Below are 22613 nucleotides of genomic sequence, written 5' to 3'. Positions count from 1 at the left end.
TTTTCATGAAGCAAAGCCTGTGTAAGTGCACCTATTCACACTTGTGTCAATTTACTTCCAAATGGACATCAGTATCTTAAACCAGCTGAACAAGGTTTCCCAGTTTAACTACAGAAGTATTCCACCTATCCTAAAGAAAATATTCCATGAGTATTCAACAATTATCTGTATAAACAGCAACAAGTTTGATCTATGATCAACATATGAATATCTAATAAATATTAAAACTATTAAACTATAGATTAAAATGCAGATCTCTCATAGAGTTAAGTGATGGCATTTTGGTACATTCACCATTATTGTACTTTATTTAATAAAGAAATGCACTTGCCCTTGCAAAAATAGCAACTGCAAGTTTACAAACAAAACCACAGACCTCCAAGTCATGATGGTAAATCTTCAACTTATAACCAACAAAAGTAAATCAATTTGTTTACAAATGGTCCATGGCACAATTAAAATAAAAAATATCAAAAGGTCACAAGATCTTAAAGAACAGGTTTATTGACAATAATTTCATAAATATTCTAAAGAAAATTTCAAAATTTCTAAACTTAAAATGTTTAAAATCTGTTCTCATTGGCAAAATATCCCTCAACAAAATAAAGTAATAGATCACTACAAATGAATGTCACATTTAAAATTTGCTTCATTTTAATATTTTTTGCAAAACTAAAAAAAAATTACAATGTGTGATTTTTCTCCCCTCTTGGGTACAGCAAATCAATATTCAGTTTTTATTTCAACTATTAGACACATTCATAAATATATCAACTAGCTGCTGTGAACCTGACGGTCAAGTCAGTCAGTAGTATATTACTCTACAAACATAAACAGAGCCAAATCATTTTGGTATTTTTAGTTATAGCAATTTAAGTAGTCAAAACGTAAAACCTGTGGTTGCTGCCCAAATCGCCCCAAAGCATAGGATACAGTGTTAGAAATTGTTTGCATCAGTTTTATAAGTTCATCTGTGTACTTCAGGTATCTGAAACTAAAAAAGGGATTCTTTCATATTTTGATAAAAATGTACTCGAATATTTCATAACATTAATATTTATTGCTTTATATGAATACTGTATTGAAAGCCCAAGCATTCAGTTTACACACAGAAATTATACAATTATATACCGCTTCACAAAGGCAGTGAACACATTACATTCTACAAAATCTACTGTACAGAAATTTAAAAATTCTAAATATCAAAAGGTACAGCTGAAGAAACAGGTATAAATTTGGCAGCCAGTAATTTTGACAGGGAAGTTGCAGCTTGCATGACTTTAAATAAGTGAATTGAAAATATTGAGTTTAGAGTAATCATTGTGCTTTGTGTTGATCTGAAAAATATAACACTGGCTGTCGAAGAAGCATGTTCAAAAATATTTAATTCACTTCAAAATGTCATACAAATTATGGTGGTTTCTATGCACCCTAAAGCTTCAGTCATTTAGCTCCGGTACATTACTAAAGTAATATATTAATTCTTCCAGTACAGTGGTGTTTCATACCATTGAAATCTGCATACTCTAGAATAATTTAGAAACAAATGTGTAATATTCACAATGTTCAGAAAAGCAAGCAAAAGGTTAAGGAACCTGCCCAGTTCTTCTGAGATGGTCTCATGTCAGCTTTTATAAGCATTCATTCTACAAAACAGTAAGCTAAGTTTGAACACAATTTCCAAGATAAAGCACATTTTTTCTCATAAATAATGAAGTCTTTTTCTCAGGCACCTCAGAAGTATACAAAAGAATTTTAGTTTGAACAGATCTCTTGGAATGTGTTTAACCTGGTATTTCAACAGACCTAAGATTTCCAGGGTTTCACAAGGGCCAGATTTTATTTGAATTACTCGAAGAAGAGAAAGAAACTGTCTTCTGAAAGAGGTGAAATCAATCATTATCAATAGAAAAAGTATCCACTGTATTCATCTCTTATAGAAACAGAAAAATATAACATTTCCCCCCTTAGAATAATATATATATGTATATATGACTTAAAGTTCCATTGTACATAGTCAAACAATAAAATCTGGAAACCAGCATGAAACCCTATAATTCACATGTTAAAATGTTGAAACTACGTGAAACTGCTAGAGCTGTCAGAAACAGACAAGACAAAAAGCTTTCTTGTGTATGTATCAACTAAATGGGATAATCTCCAAAAGGTTTTCAAAATTATAATTATTACCTTCCAGTTTAAAAACTTGAATTCTAAATTAAAAAAAAAATCTATACACAAACCACTGATTTGACGAGACCAAAAAAAAGTCAGCGGTAAGGAGGACCCAGAGGAGCTGATATTCACAGTTCTTACATGTACAACTCTTTCAGGATTTATCCCATAAAGTACTTTATTTTACAACCTGCTTCTCTTGTAAAACTAAAGGTCCACTTTATTACATAAAAGTTTTATACAGTGTAAAACCAGAACTGTATGTAAAATACTGCATCTAAATGTTTCTACATTGTTAGTCTTGCTCCATTGGTTCATCTGTGACTTCTGTGGCTTCGTCATCATTTTCCATGGATGATTCTGAGAGAATCTCTCCAGTTTTACTGGAATTGGATCCTACTATTTCTTCTGTTTCATGGCAAGCAGAACCACTACTTACAGAGCCTGTATTTGCACTACCTTCAGAATGTAAATCTTTCTCAGCTTGACTCAGATCAGATTCCTCCATTTGATTATTTTCCTCAGAAGTCTCTTCATTCACAGTTAAGGCATCATCAGATTCTTTTTCTTGATTTTTTCTTTCTGGGATCATTTCTCTTGATGTCATAAAAGACTCTAAAAATAAGCAAATGTTGTTGTAGTTAAATTTTATTTTCAAAATACCTCCACAGTTAAGTTTCATGAATTCTGATATTCTACAGTTCAAATCATATCCCCTGAAACTCAGCAGCAACTACATACAGGTGGGAGAAAAGCCCAACATCAGAATTATAAAGAGTTCCATTATGTTAAATTCTTTCACGCAAAAGTGAAGTACAAGAATTTCAGGATCTCCTTATTCCACCCTTTTACAGATGGTCTCTAAATACCTTCTTCTTCCTCTTCATCCTCTTCTTCATCCTCTTCCGTACAGTGCTGCCTGGTACAACTACTTTCCTTGTCTTTATCCTGAGATGAAGATGATGCTTCTGTTCCTTCTACCATAACTGAAGAAATTTCACTGGCAGATGTTTGACTGGCCATCTCTCTGACTTCACTTTCTTTGTCAAATCTGAGTCTTTTTACCTCACGCCCCTCAGCTTCCACAGCATCTTCATCTGGGTGTTTATTTTTTATAGGGCTCACTGAGGAACCTTCTGATTCAGATGTCGGAGAGTCACTGTAAATGTTTTGTTAAAGTGTCATTAATAAGATCGTTTCTTCATCTTCTACACTCTCATTTTTAAGGTCTAAATTTTTTAATTGTATTTCACTGTCAAAGTTAAATTATAAAAGCTGGGCAAAGAAAAACACAAGAGAATAATTTTGAGGAAACCTCAACTGCTTAACAAATATTTCCCACTAGGAACTAGTCAACAAGTCATATGACCTTTCTGTTCAAATCCCCAGTAAGTTAAACATCCTCTTATAATAAAACTCTAAGTCTTCCATATGGACATAGTCTTTAAGTCTTTCCCTTAACGTGATGCAGAAAATTTGAGATGGGATATAAATACAAGGTTTCCTTTTATGATCTACAATGAGTAATTATTTACAAAATTTCAACTCATTTACAAATAGCTTTTCTCTTTTCAAGTAACTTTTAAAAACAAGAAATAAAATGCATCATGACTACATTACTTTCTTAGGACTCTATTATAAACTGGATCTCCCCAAATTAGCAATTTTAAGCCTTTTGTATGCCCATCTTCAGCATGTGCTAATGATGCGAACAGAAGCTATAGCTCCTACAACCACAATAAAACCTTGTTCTACCCCTCAAAACAATTCTCAATTGTAAATGAGTGCTGAAAACCATCAATAAATGTTAACATTTTATGAAACATGAAAACATTTTTTGTTTTTAAATATAAATCACATACAAACCTGTGATTTTTGTCCTCATTTTGCTGTAAGTTTGACTCTTTGCTGTCTGTGCTCTCAGGCAAGCCATTTGTTGTCATGGGGACTGACAAAGAAACCTTTGGTCGATTAAGTGGCCTAGGTGTTCCAGGCCCATTTATATTAGACCTACGGTAAGATAAATGAACATCATTTTCCCATTTTTGTAAAAAGTCACCCCTCCCGGGGCCGGTCTGGTGGCGTAGCTGTCAAGTTCGCATGCTCTGCTTCGGCAGCCCGGGGTTCGCGGGTTCAGATCCTGGGCGTGGACCTACACACTGCTCATCAAGTCACACTGTGGCGGCATCCCACACACAAATAGAGGAAGATTAGCACAGAAGTTAGCTCAGGGACAATATTCCTCACAAAAAAAAAGGGGAAAAAAAAAGAAGAAAAAAGGTCATCGCTCCCAAGGTTTGTTTATACGAACACATCACAAAAGTTTTTGCTGAAATTTTGACTTTCAGATCCATGGGTTACCAAATTAACTAATTCTGTTTAGCATGTCCTGTTTCCTCCTTAAAATGCCCAATTTTTTAAAAAGTATATTGAACCTGCTACTCAAAATTAGGAAAATGCAAATTCTTTGGATATTAAAAATCAATAATCTCACCTCTCAGTATAACTTGGTGAATTTCCAGGAAACATAACACCATTCATTCGATTTAAACTATTAGAATTGTTTTTCCTATGAGAAAAGAAAAAACATTGTTATGGATGGTTTACTTCTTTAATTTTGACTAACAATCACAAGTCTGCAAGATCTTTTGTAAGATCTCACTGTCACAGAACCAAACAAAATGACTTCTTCAAGAAATAACATAATTATGGGATTATCTTATTATCTCATTTAACAACACAGGTATATTCCTGAAAGAGTTTTAAAACAACTTTGCTAGGGGCCGGCCCTGTGGCTTAGTGGTTAAGTGCGCGTGCTCTGCGACTGGCGGCGCGGGTTTGGATCCCGGGCGCGTACCGACGCACTGCTTGTTCAGCCATGCTGAGGCGGCGTCCCACATAGAGCAACTAGAAGGATGTGCAACTATGACATACAACTATCTACCAGGGCTTTGGGGAAAAAAAGGAGGAGGACTGGAAATAAATGTTAGCTCAGAGCCGGTCTTCCTCAGCAAAAAGAGGAGGATTAGCATGGTTGTTAGCTCAGGGCTGATCTTCCTCTCACACACACACACACACACACACAAAAGACTTCACTGTTATTGTCTATGAAATCAGAGATATTTTAATCTTAAACCAGCGTTTCTAAACAGGGGGCAACACCTTCCTCACAACCACCCTCCCCCGCCCTGCATCCCCAGGGGACATTTGGTAATGTTTGAGGACATTTTTCAGGGGGAGAGAGGGACACTACTGGCATCCAGTGGGTAGAGGGCAGGGACACTGCTAACCCTCCTGTAATTCTTTCCAGGACACCCACTCATAAAATGTCAACAGTGCCAAGGACTGTGCCCTGAACTGACACCTTAACTTGCTATATAAATCTTGACAACTGGAAACACTTTTCCATCATGAAGAGGAATGTCATCAGGCAGCTATTCCAAACCTAAGAGTTATGCCCTAGAGATGCCCTGGAAAAGTATCTAGGATGGGATCCCAGGGCCCTAAGTGCCATGACAGTCCATAAATCCAACAACGTTAAGACTACAGTAAATCACCGATCTCTTTAATCCAAATCCCTTTACTACAAAAACACGTAAGTAATGTTATTAGTAATACTCTACTTTAGGGAGTGGGTAATAGATTCACAAGTATTTATAAACGTTATTGTGTTTAATTACATGTAAAATAAATGCAACCTATTTTAAGACTAATATATTAGAAATGATGTAATAATTAGAATATACTAGAAACAGAAAAATCTCTATACTTACTCTGAAGAAGGATAAACACAGCTAACAACCATCACATTCTGCAATAACAAAAATTGGTGATTTAAAATGAGGGAAAGTACTACAACATCAAGTTTAATCATTTGTTTTTAATTTCTCAAAATCATCCTGAAGTTAAGTTTCTATTTACTCAAATTTTACTAAGAAAAGAAAATAAATGGTTAAAAGCGAAAACTTCCAATCAAGCAACAAAAACTAAAACAATAACAAAAGATCAAAATCTAATATCCTACTAAACCATTTATTTTTTTGCCAGTCTTATTCTTTTTACTCTAGTTAATTTGAAGCCCTGACATTATATATTATATGTAATAGAGCAGAACCATGCTCTCTTATTTTAGATAGAATCACCCCAAGATATTTAGAGACTGAAGTATTTAGGCCAAGTATAATGAAGTCCTTCATAAAGCAGTACCGAATCCAAGGCTTGATGTGTAGCAACGTAAACCCCAAGGAAAGAGACTCAAATCTCTTTTATAATATCATCTTCTTGCCAATAACTTTATTAACAGTCAGTAGTCACTGAAAGTTTACTATGAGCCAAAGTAAGTGCTTTACATTTAACCATCCTCACAGCCCTATTACTATCCACATTTTACAGATGAGGAAATCGAGACTTAGGTTAAGTAACTGGTCCATGGTCATACAACTACGAAACACTGATTTGAAGGCAGGGCCACTCCTGGTATGACTACTGTGGCACTGCCTCTTCATCCAAAGATCACCAAAATGTAATTATTAAAAGTCCCTGAGCTGAAATATAAGTACTGACGAAAGATCTCAATATCCTGCCCTTCAGAAATTAAATTGAGCACATAGAAGCTCTACAAAACATAGTAATCCACCAAGGCCCTAAGATCTACGGTAAATCACTAAGAAATGGTTAGGATTCCTGCTCCAAGGGTAAAATAAATTGAATTTGAATTAGAACCTTAAAATGAACACTGGACTATATTTTAGGATCAATCACCACCTGAGCGAATTAGCAACCCATTGGTCCAATCTTGGTTCCCACAGAACTTATTTCTTCTTTCTTCATTCCAGACAAGTAAATTTCTTACTTTTTAATACCTCAAATACCTTGATGTCTTTGTTCATCACGTTGTTTCCTTTGTCCAGAGTGCCCTTCCCTTACTACTAACATCTCCTCACTCACAGAAAAGCTAATGCTTCCCTCATTCTTAAATCTGACCTGTATCTTGCTCAATATCTAATTTAAACGCTTTGCATCAGCGATTTCCCAAAGTTGTATCCCTCTGAATTCCAGAACTGAATAAATTCCGTGGATTAACAAGTTTGCAAAACACTCTATTGAAGTTAAAATGTCAATTATAAAACTTCACAGAACCTTTAATAAGTTGATGTATACAATGAATTTCCAAGAAACAATAACGTGCTTTTCCCAAACTTAATTGATCACAATCCCTCCTCTGCCCCCTCCTATTAAAATCTCTCCCTGAAACTTAGAACACAACTCGGAAAATAATTTAGGAAAAACTTCAGGTAGGCTGAGAAACCTATTTCAAGAAAAGGTGCCTGAAACAGATCTTACTCAATGTTCTTTTCTGAAATCTATTATGCTACAGTATAATATAATTCCAATGATAAAATAATACCTTTTCTACTCCTCTGAGAAATTTGTCTGTTCCTGTATAGTTTCTCCTTGGATCTGTCAGCAATTCACATAGTCGCTGAATAGTAAAAGGGATACTGCAAAAGAATATAATTTTATATTTTGAGGCCATTAATTACCAAGAGAATTAGAACATTACTATACTTGCTATTTAAAGCTTTATCTAGTCACCCATGTGTTAAGCTACAAAAGAAAATGAGGGAAATGAATGGATGAGTCACTTAAAAATAGCCAAGACAATAAGCACACCTGTCTTTTTATTTAATAAGAAAACCATTTTCCCTTCCTTGCTTTAAAAAGCAATAAAAAGGAACATCCAAAATTAACAAAAAGCTTCAAAACTGAGAAAAGTGTTAACATTCTGAATTCTGATGATTCAATTTTAAGTTTACAAGCAAAGGAACACAAATAATAATAAAGTTAGAGTTTATTTTAAGACAGAAACTTTTCCCCAAGCGTTCTTTTGCACACAGATTTCCTTCAGCATTCAAATAAAACTACAAGCGTTTTGTTATTGGATAAAATAAGACAAGTGATTCCAATGAAAAAGTATTATAAATATGGCTCTGCTCCATAATTACAACTTTATATACAATCTACATATTTCATCAAACTTAAAATACATAAAACAAACATACTCAAAGTTACTGTTAACTTTACCAAATACTTCAACCATAATCAAATTTTCACTTGATCATAGCAAATACAAAAGTGACATAAGTTGGAACTAAAGTCATTTTATAAATATAAAATGATTGAACATATTGTTAGCATTCCTCAGAACTACAATCTGAACAGCAAACATGAGATTAGATATGACAAATGCAGCTAAAAAGCACAAACATAAACTTCAGACTCAAGTATCTGCCATACATATCTATTTCTTCTTCTTATAAAGAGAATTACAAAGCCTCAAATTATTAGAGTTAACATTCACCAAGTTCTTTACTGTTTATAGGCAGTTTGACACAATACTCTCTCCCACAAGGTAAGGCAGCGATTGAGTAATATTGCCAGGACTCACACCCAGTTTCCCTAATGTCAAATCCCATGTCCTCCTTTCCACTATACCACACACATTTAAAATTGTAAGTTTATTTTCTAATCGGACAAACTACATTTAGTTCTCATAATCTTTGCATCAATACTATTCTTATGTTCTTATAAAGTCAGTGTAAGACTGACACCAAATTTTGAAAACGTACAGAGTAAATGTTAAATAAAAACAAACATTTTAGTTATCTGAGAGACCAAGAATCAATCTTGAGACTTCTCAAGTAGCATCAGAACCTAAAAGTCAGAAAACCATCATTCTGCCAAAAGACTGGGCACTAACTAAAGATGAAATGTTTGCCTGATATCACAAATATTCAGAAGCAGTTAGAAATACAGAACTTCTCTGATGTTCATCATGACTGTCATAGGAAATTCCTTTGCGTTTCTGAGAAAAATACTCTTCTCCTTGCTTTTGAAAATCTATTCAGAGTGAAGTATACTGTCAAAACTAAGAATTTTTAAAATGGAAAAGAGAAGCAGAAGGCACACCACTAACATTACTAATAATGAAACAGTAAACTAATACATCTACTTTGTTCATTCCTATAAAGAAACACATACTTGGAAACCTACAGCTAACATACAAAACAACTGTTAACTCCATTAAAAAAAAACTTAAAGCATTTTCCCAAGCTACATATATAACAAATATCATCAGTTTCCAAACTGTCTTTTCTCATGTTTGAAAGCTTCTTAAGGGCAGGATCTCTTCACATGTTATGCTCAATATATAATGTATTTTTTACACATCTATCTGAACTGCACAACATGACTGCAGAGTATTAGTGGTACACCTGCACCTTAGCCCCTCTTCTAGTTCACTACTCCCCACACCTAAAACACACCCACTACCTATTATGCTATTCCCTCAATTACCTCACAGTGATACTGTAATTAAAAGTTTATACAGTATTCAAAAATAAACAAAATAGCACCTAGTGTTAAGAATATTCAAACAGTACCTAACTGGCAAATACTTCAACAGATATTGTCTAGTTACATCTTTTCCTCCAACCAAATTTCTTTCAAAAAACACCAAAAACTAGTATGTTCTCTTAAATTAAAATTAGCTTTAAAAGACGAATAACCTCCTATTTAATAACATTTACACTAAATGTTTTCGATAATTTTCTTTAGGAAGGTAAGTAAAACTGTAGCCAATTATTAACACCGTATGTGTTGGTGAATATTAATACTGCTTTTAGGGGAAAAAATGTATTATGTTTCCATAGCAATGTCAGCAATAACAGCCAATGATAAAATGAGTTTACAGTCTTAAGACACTTTCAAAAGCTTTTAAAGTCATTTTACCAAGTGTCCAATAGATGGCACTAAAATGTCATACAACGCGTCCTTCCTCACATGAACAGGCTAAAACACATAAATAGAACACTACTGGTAAATAAAAGTACCCATTGAAAATGCTAATATAATTTTGAGAACTGCATTAAAAGGTTTCTTTACAGTTTCTACTTTTTAACCTTTTATATAAATATGAAGCCTACTGTAAGCTAGAAAAACTTACTTGCCAAGCAGATAGACATGTAAATAATTACAATTACAAAAACAAATGCTAATAAAATTGTGTACACAGTGCTATGACAATAGAATAAACTATATGCCAGGAAAGCAAGCATGAACCTTAATTGGAGGCAGGTCTTTAAAAGGAGGCATAGGAATAAACCAGATACACAGATCCAGAAAGAATGCTTGGTACAACTGTATGAAAGGTTTGCTTGCCGTTACTCTTCCATTAGACATAGCACATAAAATAGTTTTCCTGAAAACATTAAGGCTTTTCCCAATAAAAATCACGGGCTAAAGACACGTGCTAAGAAGAAAAAATGCACGCTACCCACTCTCAATGAAAAATCTGAACCAGAATCCCCAAATTCGGGCGAATGGAGGAAGGATGTTCATTAGCAAAGGTAGATTGTAAAATAAATAACTCAGTAGAAAAGTATTCTGGGTTATTTCAATTAAAATACATTCAGTTTACTCTGCAATATATTACCTTTTTGCCCAGACAGTAAGATGAAAAACTAAGATTATATAAGGAACTAAAAAAAAAGCTTTTAAAAAAGACATGACTAGCTAGCATTTAAAAAAAAAAAAGTATGCCTACAAAATCCAATAAAACTTGGGGGAAAAAAACCAAAACCACATATTAAGTAAAGGATCCAAAAGTAAGAGGTCCTTTCAAATGGTATTACTCAGAAACACTACAGAAAACAGTCAATCAGTCCACTTTTAACGTACAAATTATAGAGCAGTGTGGTTAAAAAACAATACTGGCTAGCCCACGGGGAGACCTTGGCCAAGTTGACTTTACCTCTCTTAAGGCTTCATGTCCTTATCTGGAAAACAGGGATTCTGATAGTGTACTTCTCACATGATTGTCATGAAGACTAAACATGACATGATATATATAAATCACTTAACAGCACGTGAAATATTTTGTAAAGTGTTCAATAAATCTTAGTTTCTGCCATCATCCTGATCCCACCTACTATTTAATGAGACTGTGGGAAGGCACAAACACTCCAAAAAGCAACTACAGACAAACAAAATCAAAAAGTATATCTTTGTCTTTAAAAATATTCCTTTTAATTCCAAGGAATGCAACTAACTCCGATTAAAGAGGATCACGCATTTTACATTAGCTATATATCTTGATTTTACCGCAATCTGTCCCCATTTACTAATTAAAAAAAAAAAAAAAAGATCAAGTCTTGTATACCTGAAAGCTATGGCAATTTAAATATCAAGAAAAGCTACTGAACATCAGAGAAAGACATCTAAGCATAAATTAGCAATTCAATGCTATTTTTTAAAAGATAGAAATTTTAAACACTAAGGCTAAGCCATAAAGGAATAATTTCCCACCTTATATTTTAATCTGAGATTAGACTATAGTTTGACTAAAATCTTAATCTGTTTTAAATGTTTCATCAATAAGATGTACAAATATTCTGGATATATACCAAGGTATTCAGTTGGACAAAAGGTATTCAGAATATATAAAAAAAAGAAAGGTAAATTTCATTCAGACTCTAAAAAAAATCAGATAAATGACTACCTTACTCTATGTTATACAAGCAACTTTCTTCATGAAACAGATAACAGAATATAAAATATAACAGAGGTCATTAAAGTAAAAAGCTACATAATCATAAAATCAGACATCCTGTTAAAAAATGTTAAAACAGCCAATTCACTTTTGTTTTATGCATAAAAATATGGTTTTTACTACATCTTTATTTTCTGACTATTAATGGCCACATTTATACTGTGCGCCTCAGCTAACACAATTACGTAAGTCAGACCTGAACTATTTAGGTGCAAACTAACTTAAATCTCTCTGTTATCCAAGACTGAGAGATATTCAGTTTTGTTTACTCTTAAGTACTACAAATGTCAGAAATACCATTGGAATCTGTGATATTATCTTTACTTAAAGCAATGTGCTCTTTCTGTACTAAGGCTTTAACATTTGTATAAATATACACATACATAAACAGTCTTACGCATGTATTTTACACCTCAAATCAAATGTCAGAAATTCTGAGATTTACTGAAAACAGCATTATGAAATGTCATGTATTAAAAATTAACAAAATGAAGAATTAGCCTCTTTCAATGATGGTAATAACTCTAAACTAATATAAGTAAACTAATATCTGCACCATTGCCCATTCCAAAATAACTCTACAGCAATTGTTGATGCTTTTAATCAAATTAATTACCTTTTATAGTGCCTAGAGTAGTCAGAATTGTTATTTTACTTGCATCCAACAAAACTGTCAAGAAAAAATTAGATTTCTGCTAATTCCTATCTTCCAATTTTAAAAATTTTATTAGAGAGAACATCACATCAAACCGTATTACCAGGAGACAAGACAAGGTGGGGAGTAGAGTAAGGAGGGAAGGCTACTAAATAATTCCGATTCTCAACTAGTTATGCCAAGGAGAAAAAAAAGGAGTGAAGAAAAAAGAAAGAAACACATTTTAACTAATAGATTCAATATACCCAACAAACATCAATACAAATAATTAACAAAAAATGCAAAAACTCTATTTTTCCCAACTGAGGAGCAGAAAATCCAGCAAGCAATAAAATAATTAAGGGAGTAAGAGAACAAAGTAACAAAAGGCTTGAACCCATTCTCTACCCCTGAATAATCTCGAACCAACTGTAAAGCAAGCAATACAAAATCAAAAAAGGACCATGTGTTTTATAGCTACAATCCAGATTTAAGAGTATAAAAATCTCATACATGAGCTTTAAAACAAGTATGAAGACGTAAGCTCTTGGGTAAAGAAACTTACAAGAGGTGTCTGTGTTCACGCATACACACACAAAACAATCATGTAAAAGTTTTCAGGGCTAAGCAAAATCTGGTTAATCACGTGTTATTACAATAACTTTGGAGAAAATATTCAACAGTCAGACTATCATGCCAAAAGATGATAAGCACTCCTCAGCTGTGACTATACCTGCCTAACAGATGATATAACCAAGATTTTTAGGTATTAAATGGTTGTGCACTTTTTCCAGACTCCCTCATAAATACAGAGCCATGCTACTTTAGTCAACTGCCCACAATAAGTGAAACTTCCTGTTTATTTTAGAGAGGTCTTAGGTCTAACACCACTGTCAAAAGAGCGGCAAGACTTTAGTGATTAATTTACTTTTACATTCATTATTCTTCCATTCTAAATTTAGAGGACATAAAAAGGTCTTTTGAAAACTATTAGGCATGTAAGTTACATTCTCTCTACCCCTCAAAATCCCTCTTTGTGTCCCATTATAGGAATGAACTTCTAGCCACTAGCAGTTTCTAAATTATATTCACGGTGTCTATGATAGGAAGAGGATTTTCACAAATGGCCCTGGTTTGACTAAGCCCATACACTCTTGTTCATTATAATCCCAAGCAGAGGGCATAAAATGGCAACAAGTATCTTTTAATCCACCAGTCCATTAAAGTTTCTGATTTTGTTAATTTTAATTTTTGGTGTTTCTCACCTAAGAAACTGTAACTTCAGTTCTGGGGGGTAGCTATAATCCATCTTCTCCTATAAAATTTTAAAGTTCAAAAGTAATTTTAAAAAGACAAGAAAATATAACTAAAAAAAAAAAAAAACCTCAAGTATTCAACTATGTAATTCTATCTACCATGCCCCATTAAACAACATACAGATACAGAACTGTGCTCTTCTTCCTTTCACTCATTCATTCAGTATTGTTTGTTTGAGAGCCTCCTAGCTCAGGTACTCACTGTTCTAGGCCTTGTTTGGAAAAGACAGTTACCCCCTGCTCTCCAGAATCTTACAGTTCAGGAAATCAAGCAACAAGTAAATGGACAAATTTCTGTTTCAAAGAGGAAAAACGTGTACGATGAAAATATACTAAAATAATTTTAGAAAATGAATAATCTTTTTCATGACAAAATACTATGAAGCGTTTAGTACAGAGCTTTTATACTAATTAAAAGCAAACCAAAATAACAAAATAAACTTACCAATTAGAAAATTACCAGAAGATAAGAAAAACAAAGAAGGATATGAAATCACAATTCATAAAAGAGCCAATAAGGACACAAAAAGATATTCAATTTCACTTGCAATCAGAGAAACAAATCCACGCACATACACAAAAATACTGAAGAATTACACTACCTGTACTTACATACACATAGAAGCATAAATTAACATTCTGTGAGGTCAATTTGGCAGTATCAATAAAAATTTTAAGTGTGCACACACTCTAACATTCATCAACACAAAAAGTATGTACAAGGATGCTCACTACAAGCACTACTTGTGGCAGCCAAAAAATAAATGCCCACCACCAGTGGGGATGGGGCAAACGAATTATACCTGTTCATATAATAGAAAATGATGCAGCCATTTCAAACAGAGAGACAAACAAAAGACAGAGCTGTAAAGTGTACTGACATAGGAAGATTCCCAACCTCTTCTAAAAGGAAAATACAAGCAGCATATAACATGATCCTACTTTGATTCTTTCCTTTATGTACTCCTATAACATTTGGGCATCTTTTTAAAACTATGAACATGTATCACTTTTGTAATTTAAAAAGATGATCTATTACAAACAGTGGGAGACGTATACTAGAAAGAACAAACGCTCAAACTGGTTGAAAAAGAACAAAATGCCACTTCTACCCACCCTTTTAGCAAAACTTTTTTTAAAAACAACTAATTTATATATATTCAAACCACGAAATTGAAAAAGATTATAGACACGTTTCGATCTACCAATATATACCAATATATTATAATACAAACAGGTTAAATTTAAAAATAAAAAATATTAATGTATCACTGATAAAGACTTGGATTCTGCCTGATTGGGGAAAATGATTCATAAATTGCCACTCTGAAAAATCAAATTAAAAAAATATAAGTCCAAAATACGGTTCAAGACAGGAATGTTTTAAAAGCAATTATGTTTAAGTATGTTTAGACATTTAATGACTGTTCAGGTCAATTACCTGTTTTCCAGATTAAGAAATCACAAATATTTAGATGTACTTAATAACCTACATATCTGTGTCTACTCCACTTTAATTTTAAAGAATTGAAAATGGTATTATTAATTCAGAATCACAAGTAAATTAGCTTAACATTCACAAAGCAGTGGTATGTGGCCTGTTTCACCTTAACTCTTATTTTTAAATGGTAGCCATAATTTATTGAATAAAAGATGAATCACCATAATGTCTAAGTACTATCTATGCACTATTTATAAACAGTCCCTTATCTTGAACACGTTCAGTTCAATAGTAAAACTTACACAACATACTTCTAATAACGTAACATGTAACTTCTGAGTATGTGCTTAAAAAACAGTTAACTATTATTAACAAGGAACTATATGGATATGGTTAAATAACTTTCAACAGTACAACAGGGTACACACAGTGAAGATAAGTCTCCTTCCCATCCCAAACCCCCAGGGGCAACTATAATTGATGGACCTCAAAGATAAAGCTGTGATTTCTACCCCCCCCAAAATATTTTAGCAACAGCCCCCAAACCAAAGCATAAGGATTTGATATTTTAAGCAAAATGCCTAAACTTAAAAACAGGGGAACGTGACATATAACAAAGGGTTGATTGACTTACACTACCTTGTTGCAAATCCCATGTGATTAAATATCTGAAGAAAAGAATGAGACTGTTTATGCTATCAAAAAATACTCACAACTGAAATACCTTAAAATAAAATCTGCTCCTAAATACGAATTTATGGTTAACATATCCACAATTCACTAAATTTGGTATTGGCACCCCACGCTCCAAACTGTTAATGCCAAACTAAATACCAAACAATTCAACTTCACCAATACTTCTTCCCTTCAAGAAAAGAAACCCTCAAAATACAACATCCTAAAAAGAAAGTATTTAAAATGAAACAGAATATGAGACAGCAACATTTTTTAAAAGATTAGTTTTATTTTAGTGCAGAGTATCTTTTCAGCGCAACGTTTTACAAAGGGCTAAAAATGGTTACCTTTCGGTGGAGAAGAGAGACTCCAAAAAAATTTTTTTAAATAAAACATCATCACTAAGGAGAACACTTTCATAAATTGTTTTTTTCCATTTTAAAAGAAATGTGACTTATCTCAAATGATATACAGGTTCTATACAAAGTATAAGAATTTACAATACCAAATATAAAATGAAAAGAAAAAACATTAAAATATTTCCTGATAACTGAACGTTTCTATATACCCATTTAAAGTCTGATGCCAAAAGTTGTAAATATTTTAAATACTTGTAAGCTGAAAATCAACAACTACTATATATGTCACTACAGAGACAGAATTTATTCTAATGGATAATCAGTTATCAAACAACCAGACATATCAAAATTTAAAGAAAAATATATAACATTCTACTAAAAATTAAACCTTTAAAATAGTATTAAGTGCATACCCATTAAATCCAGTGACAATTTTCAGTATTCTTTCCTTCATTTCATCAAAGGGAATATATTCGACATTAGGGTTGGGAGGACCTCTTGGTTCAGGAGCTGAAGTTCTGAAATCATCCATCACTTTCTCCAGTTTGAAAATAAAATAGCCTTTAAATTGGGACCATTGAATCCTACAAGCAAAATATTAAAAAAATATAATACCATGTAGCTTTACAATTCTTGAACACAAAGCATAAATACAGAATTTACCATGACACTAATGCTAACAAAATTAAGAGCTGAATAAGTAGCAGCAAGAACGTTTTTGTTCAGTAGCGTGCACCTTGCCTGACCAATCTGATTCACAAACTCCAATCTGTTTCCCTCCAATTCTCCCAACTCCTGACCCAAACAAAGTCTAAATCTCTGATAAAAACCTTTAAAATAAAGTATCTCCGGCAGAAAGTCTACTGTGTGCTAAGTCCTATTCTTAGCATTTTTAAAACATTTCATTTTGACTCTATCCCTCATAACAAACCTAACTAGGGAGATGTTATCAATTTTACAAAGGTTATTAAAAACTGGCCAAAGTTCACACTTATTACTTTAAGTGGACGAGTCAGAATGACTCCATACCCTAAGCTCTTAACATCACAGCTATAATGCCTACATAGACTAGTAAAGGTTTCTTGTCTTGTATCTGTTAAACAGCGAAAACAAGCTTAATTTCTCCTTTTTCTTTTGCTTTCAGCTATTATTTTCAGGATCCTTTGTCCTTTAAAAGGTATACATCATAGGTTCTATCCAACAGGTATCTGCAAGGTAAAAATATATAATTTCCTTGTGTACTTCTTCATATCTATTGATTTATTAATATAAACATCTTTTTATCCCTGTCCCCTCACATTTTACCACTAACATAAGAAAATTTTGTGATGATATCTGCCTGAACAGCCTAAACTCCAGGAGATGCAAGACTCAGGACTGCCAACCATTTCCTCAGACAGACAGAAACCATCAGTGGCAGCCGACAGATCTCTTACACAGGTAACTACTTAAAGGGGAGTGCTGATCTGAAATCACTCTTCCATCCCATCCAGCGACCCTAGAAGCTAGGGCAGCAGTTCTCATAGCGTGGGCCAAAAAGTCAAAGCTATTTTCATAAGCATAAGAGTTGACTTTTTCACTGTGTTAACATATAACTGATGACACTTTAGCACAAATCAAGGCGGCAGTACCAGACTGTACTAATACTAGTCATCAACTTCACCACCACAAACTCACAGTAAACAACAAAAAAAAGTTTCACTTAAAGTTTAATAAAACAAAAAAAAAATTTACTAATTTTATTAAATCTCAACCTCTGAATAAACAGCTTTTTAATATTCTGTAGAACAAAATGAGAAGTATACATAAAGGACTTTTGCTGCATATCAAAATACTACGGACATCTCAAGCAACAACAGTTGAACACTGCTGCCAACTGAACTAGCTATTTGTCATAGAAAGCCATTTTTACTTGAAATGACTGTCAAACAAATAATGCTTATTCAGACCAGGAGATATCTGGTAAACATTTTCTCAAAAATGAATGAAGGGAGTTGAGCACTTCAAGAGAAACAACTGAAACATTTGTAGCCATAATAAAATCTGAACCTTGAAGCAAGAAAAATTAAGTCTAGAAAATGTTTATTCTTCACCGTGAGCTTGGAAGGTTTCTGATACATTCCCAAGACATTTCAAAATCAATCCACGTTGATATAAAAGATATTGTGTGACACCCCAAAAAAGCATAGGCAACAGAAGAAATACATAAAGTGAACTACAGCAAAATAAAAAACTTGTGTGTATCAAAAGACACTATCAACGAGAGTCAAAAGGCAACCCAGAGGGCTGGCCCCGTGGCTTAGCGGTTAAGCGCGCGCGCTCTGTTACTGGCAGCCCGGGTTTGGATCCTGGGCGCGCACCGACGCACCGCTTCTTCGGCCATGCTGAGGCCGCGTCCCACGTACAGCAACTAGAAGGATGTGCAACTATGACATACAACTATGTACTGGGGCTTTGGGGGGGGGGAGGATTGGCAATAGATGTTAGCTCAGAGCTGGTCTTCCTCAGCACAAAGAGGAGGATTAAGCATGGATGTTAGCTCAGGGCTGATCTTCCTCACACACACAAAAAGGCAACCCAGAGAATGGGAGAAAATATTTGCAAATCACATAACTCATAAGGTGTTAATACTCAGGATATATAAATAACTGCTACAACTCAACAACAAAAAAACAAACAACTTGATTAAAAAATTGGCAAAGTACTTGAATAGACATTTCTCCAAAGATACACAAATGACCAAGAAGCACATGGAAAGATGCTCAACATCACTGATCATTAGGAAAATGTAAATCAAAACCATAATGAGATAGAACTCGACATTCATTAGGTTGGCTATTATCCAAAAAACAGAAAATAAGTACTGGCTGACAAGGATGTAGAGAAATTAGAACGCTTGTGCGTTGCTAGTGGGAACATAAATGATGAAGCCACTGTGGAAAACAGTCTAGTGGCTCCTCAAAAAAATCAAAGAATTACCATATGATCCAGCAGTTCCATTTCTGGGTAGATACCCAAAAGATTTTAAAGGAGGGACTCAATCAGATACTTGTACAAAAATGTACACAGCAATATTACTCACAATGGCCAAAAGACGGAAACTACCCAAATGTCCATCAACAGACGAATGGATAAACAAAATGTAGTATGCATATACAATGAGTATACTCACATACAATGAGATACTATTCAGCCTTTTGGGAAAAAAAAGGAAATTCTGACACATGCTACAACATATACTAATCTTGAACACATTATGCTAAGTGAAATAAGCCAGACACAAAAGAACAGATATTTTATAATTCCTCTTCTATGAGGTATCTAGACTAGTTAAACTCAAAGAGACAGAGAGCATACAGGCGTTTGCCAGGGGCTGGAAGAAGGGTAGGGTGAGGTGTTGACTGTTTTATGTAGAGAGTTTCACTTTGGGAAGATGGAAAAGGCCTAGAGATGGATGGATGGTGGTGGTGGTGGCGGCATAAGACTGCGAATGTACTTAATGCCACTGAGTCGTACACTTAAAATGGTAACGTTTATGTTACGTGTATTTTACTCCAATAAAAAAGTTTTGAAAAATGGGCAAAAGATTTGAATAGGCATTTCTCTAAAGAAGACAGATAAACGGCCAATAAGCACACGAAAAGATGCTTAACATTATTATCCATTAGGGAAATGCAACTCACAACCACAATGAGATACCATTTCACATCCATTAGGGTGACTATCGATAAAAATATGGACAATAAGTGTTGGGGAGGATGTAGGGAAATTGGAAATCTATACATGCTGGTGGGAATACAAAACGGTGCTGCCGTTTTGGAAAATAGTTTGGCAGTTTCTCCAAGTTAAACACAAAGAGTTGACGTGTGACCTGACCATTCTATTAAGTGAGTGAATTACATGGTACGTAAATTTCATTACTATTATAAAAAAAATTTGGTGAGGATGATTATTAGAAGTTATTTGCATGAATACTTTTTCCATCCTTTCCCTAGTCTATTTTGAGAAGAGGAATTTGAGGTTTAACAAGCAGAGGCAACACATAATTTTTCCCATGCCTAATATGAATTTCTGATCAATATAAAATTGTCAATGGTTACTAAAATTTATCTTTAAATCTCACTAGACTGCCCACAGGCATTTAACTAATACTTAAAAACACCAGGGAAAGTTATCATTGAAATAGGAGTCTTACATCTTTTATTTCTTAAATCAAGAATTCCTTTTGTGGTTTTAATAAACACCCACTAAGTCATAATCTGTTTTATGAATTAGGATTTACACACACACAGCATTTTTTTTTGCCCCATCTTTCCATTAACCACTTGCCAATCCACCCATGACATCCTCCCAAACACACACACACACACAAATGGGAACAGCCAGGCAAGAAGTGATGGAGCCCAGGTAAAGCAAACTATGGAGAGCTTCAAAAACTCGACAACATTAACTTGTCACACAGGAATCAAGTCCTACAAACTTAAATGAATTATATACACCTTGTATTTTAAGTTTCAAATATACCAAGCAGAGTTACTCTAAATTAGATCCAAGAGATGCACTTCAAGAGTTACTACACCATATACAGATGAAAAAATACTTATAAAATGTGAAAGATATAGCTTTTTGTTGCAACACAACAATCTGACAAAAAGACTGAAAATGCTTCCCTGAAAATTATATAATTTAAAAACAAAAACAGGCCATGAGTAAATCAACTAAAAATTTGGCAACAAAAGTAATTTTCTTAGGAATGTACTCACTGGATGAGTAGAAACTAGAAAACAACAACAAAAAACCCCCTTATTTTCCAACATGAAACTAAAATTATGCTAAACAGATGCTCATGAAACACAGATTTTCAACTCAATTTCTCCACATAGAAACTTCCCCCCAAAATAGAACACACACTCAGAATTTAAAGCTACTTTGCTAAAGTAACAAGAATTTAGTGACATTCATTACCTATTAATTTTTTTTAAGTAACCTCACCTCCCTTCGCTTCCTTTTCTTCTCTTTCCCTTCCATTTTTTTCTTTATGCAGTTTTTCCTCTAGGAAGGCAAAACAACTCATAACACTAATAAACACATCCTCCTACCAAACACCACACTGACATTTTTTCTCCACAGGAACTCACAAGTCTATACTAAAACAAACATGTTTCCCTCACAATTCTGAGGTTAAAGGTATTTTTCAGAGGCTCAAGGGCAGAAAATCCATCTCCTTTTCCCAGCTGGCTCTGCAACACTTGAGCGGTCAGTGCCCACCATTTTAACTTGAAACCTCTGTTGTAACCTCTTATAGTTCCAACTTCTATTAAGATTACTCTCTACTCATCCTCATTGCTTTCCACACAAAATCTGGGTAGGAAACTAACACAACAGAGCACAGAAGAGTCCTACTATACCTCCAAGGGACAGCAAATACTGCAGCATTTGTAAATATCAATGGGAAATATGGGAAGAATGAATGAATGAGAAAACAAAATGAGATTTAATGGGGCTGATCATTCACGCAAAGTGACAGGCTTATAAAACACAACCTTCAAAAGGCAGCTATTTGAATCAGGAGACAAAGTGTCGTAGAATTCAGTCTTTACATGACTGAAGCAAACAAAAACAAGTAAATTTAACCTGAATATTGAATTGAGTGAAAGACTGGCAAAAATAGGAAAACACTGTGAACTGCTTACACAAAATCATGAAAACATTTTTAAGAACTAATTTTAAAATACAAATGACTAGCTCAGAAAACCTCTATAAGCAGGGCCCCAATCAAGAGAACATTGCTTTTGCATTATTATACCATATCATACTATATTTTATTAATTGAATAAACATTAAAATATATCAGTGGAGGAGAGAGCCCAGAAACAAACCCATACATAAATGAAAATTTAGTACATGGGAAAGGACAGACTATTAAGTAAATAGTCTGAGAAATGACAGGACTATTACAAAATTTTACTCGAGTTTAAAAATAAGAGATGTCTTTTTTTCTTTTCTGATTATACCAATAGCACAGTCACTGTAAAAAATTAGAAAATACAGAAAGACAGAAACAAAATGAAAATTGTCCATAATCTGCCCAATGATCATCACTAACGTATATTTTAATTATTTTTCGCTAATCTTTATTTACTAAATATTTGTTTACTAAAATTTGGCATCCTAGTTTAATAGCCCTTTGTTTCCCCACTCTATTCACCATGGGTATTCTTATGAGACAAATAGTCTTTGAAACTAAGGCTTTTAATTTGCATCATACGGTTGTACCATTATTTAGTAACCACCATTAAAAAAGTAATAATAATTTAGGTTTGCTTCCAGCTCGTTAAAATTAAAAATAATTCTGTGGTTAATATCCTAATAATAAACTCTGTAGGCATCTATTATCCTAGGA

General features: G+C 33.8%; 1 protein-coding gene across 3 annotated transcripts in view; it reads right to left on the bottom strand.

Moving 5' to 3' along the window:
- Window positions 1-488: 488 nt before the first annotated feature.
- The window catches only part of LOC131418651 (serine/threonine-protein phosphatase 4 regulatory subunit 2), a 62018-nt gene continuing 39893 nt past the window's right edge, over window positions 489-22613 (bottom strand). For all 3 annotated transcript variants that reach the window (XM_058563176.1, XM_058563191.1, XM_058563184.1), the window contains exons 3-9: window positions 16624-16794; window positions 7583-7676; window positions 5949-5986; window positions 4670-4744; window positions 4042-4185; window positions 3045-3334; window positions 489-2790 (exon numbers count right to left, since the gene is read on the bottom strand). In XM_058563176.1, coding sequence (XP_058419159.1) covers window positions 2471-2790; window positions 3045-3334; window positions 4042-4185; window positions 4670-4744; window positions 5949-5986; window positions 7583-7676; window positions 16624-16794 — 1132 coding nt within the window. In that variant the 3' untranslated portion in view covers window positions 489-2470. The remainder of the gene's footprint in view (window positions 2791-3044; window positions 3335-4041; window positions 4186-4669; window positions 4745-5948; window positions 5987-7582; window positions 7677-16623; window positions 16795-22613) is intronic.

The sequence above is a fragment of the Diceros bicornis genome, chromosome 2 (assembly GCF_020826845.1).
Source record: "Diceros bicornis minor isolate mBicDic1 chromosome 2, mDicBic1.mat.cur, whole genome shotgun sequence".
Taxonomy (NCBI): Eukaryota; Metazoa; Chordata; class Mammalia; order Perissodactyla; family Rhinocerotidae; genus Diceros; species Diceros bicornis.
The sequence above is the reverse complement of the archived record's forward strand: the minus strand, read 5'-3'. Positions and strand labels throughout refer to the sequence as shown.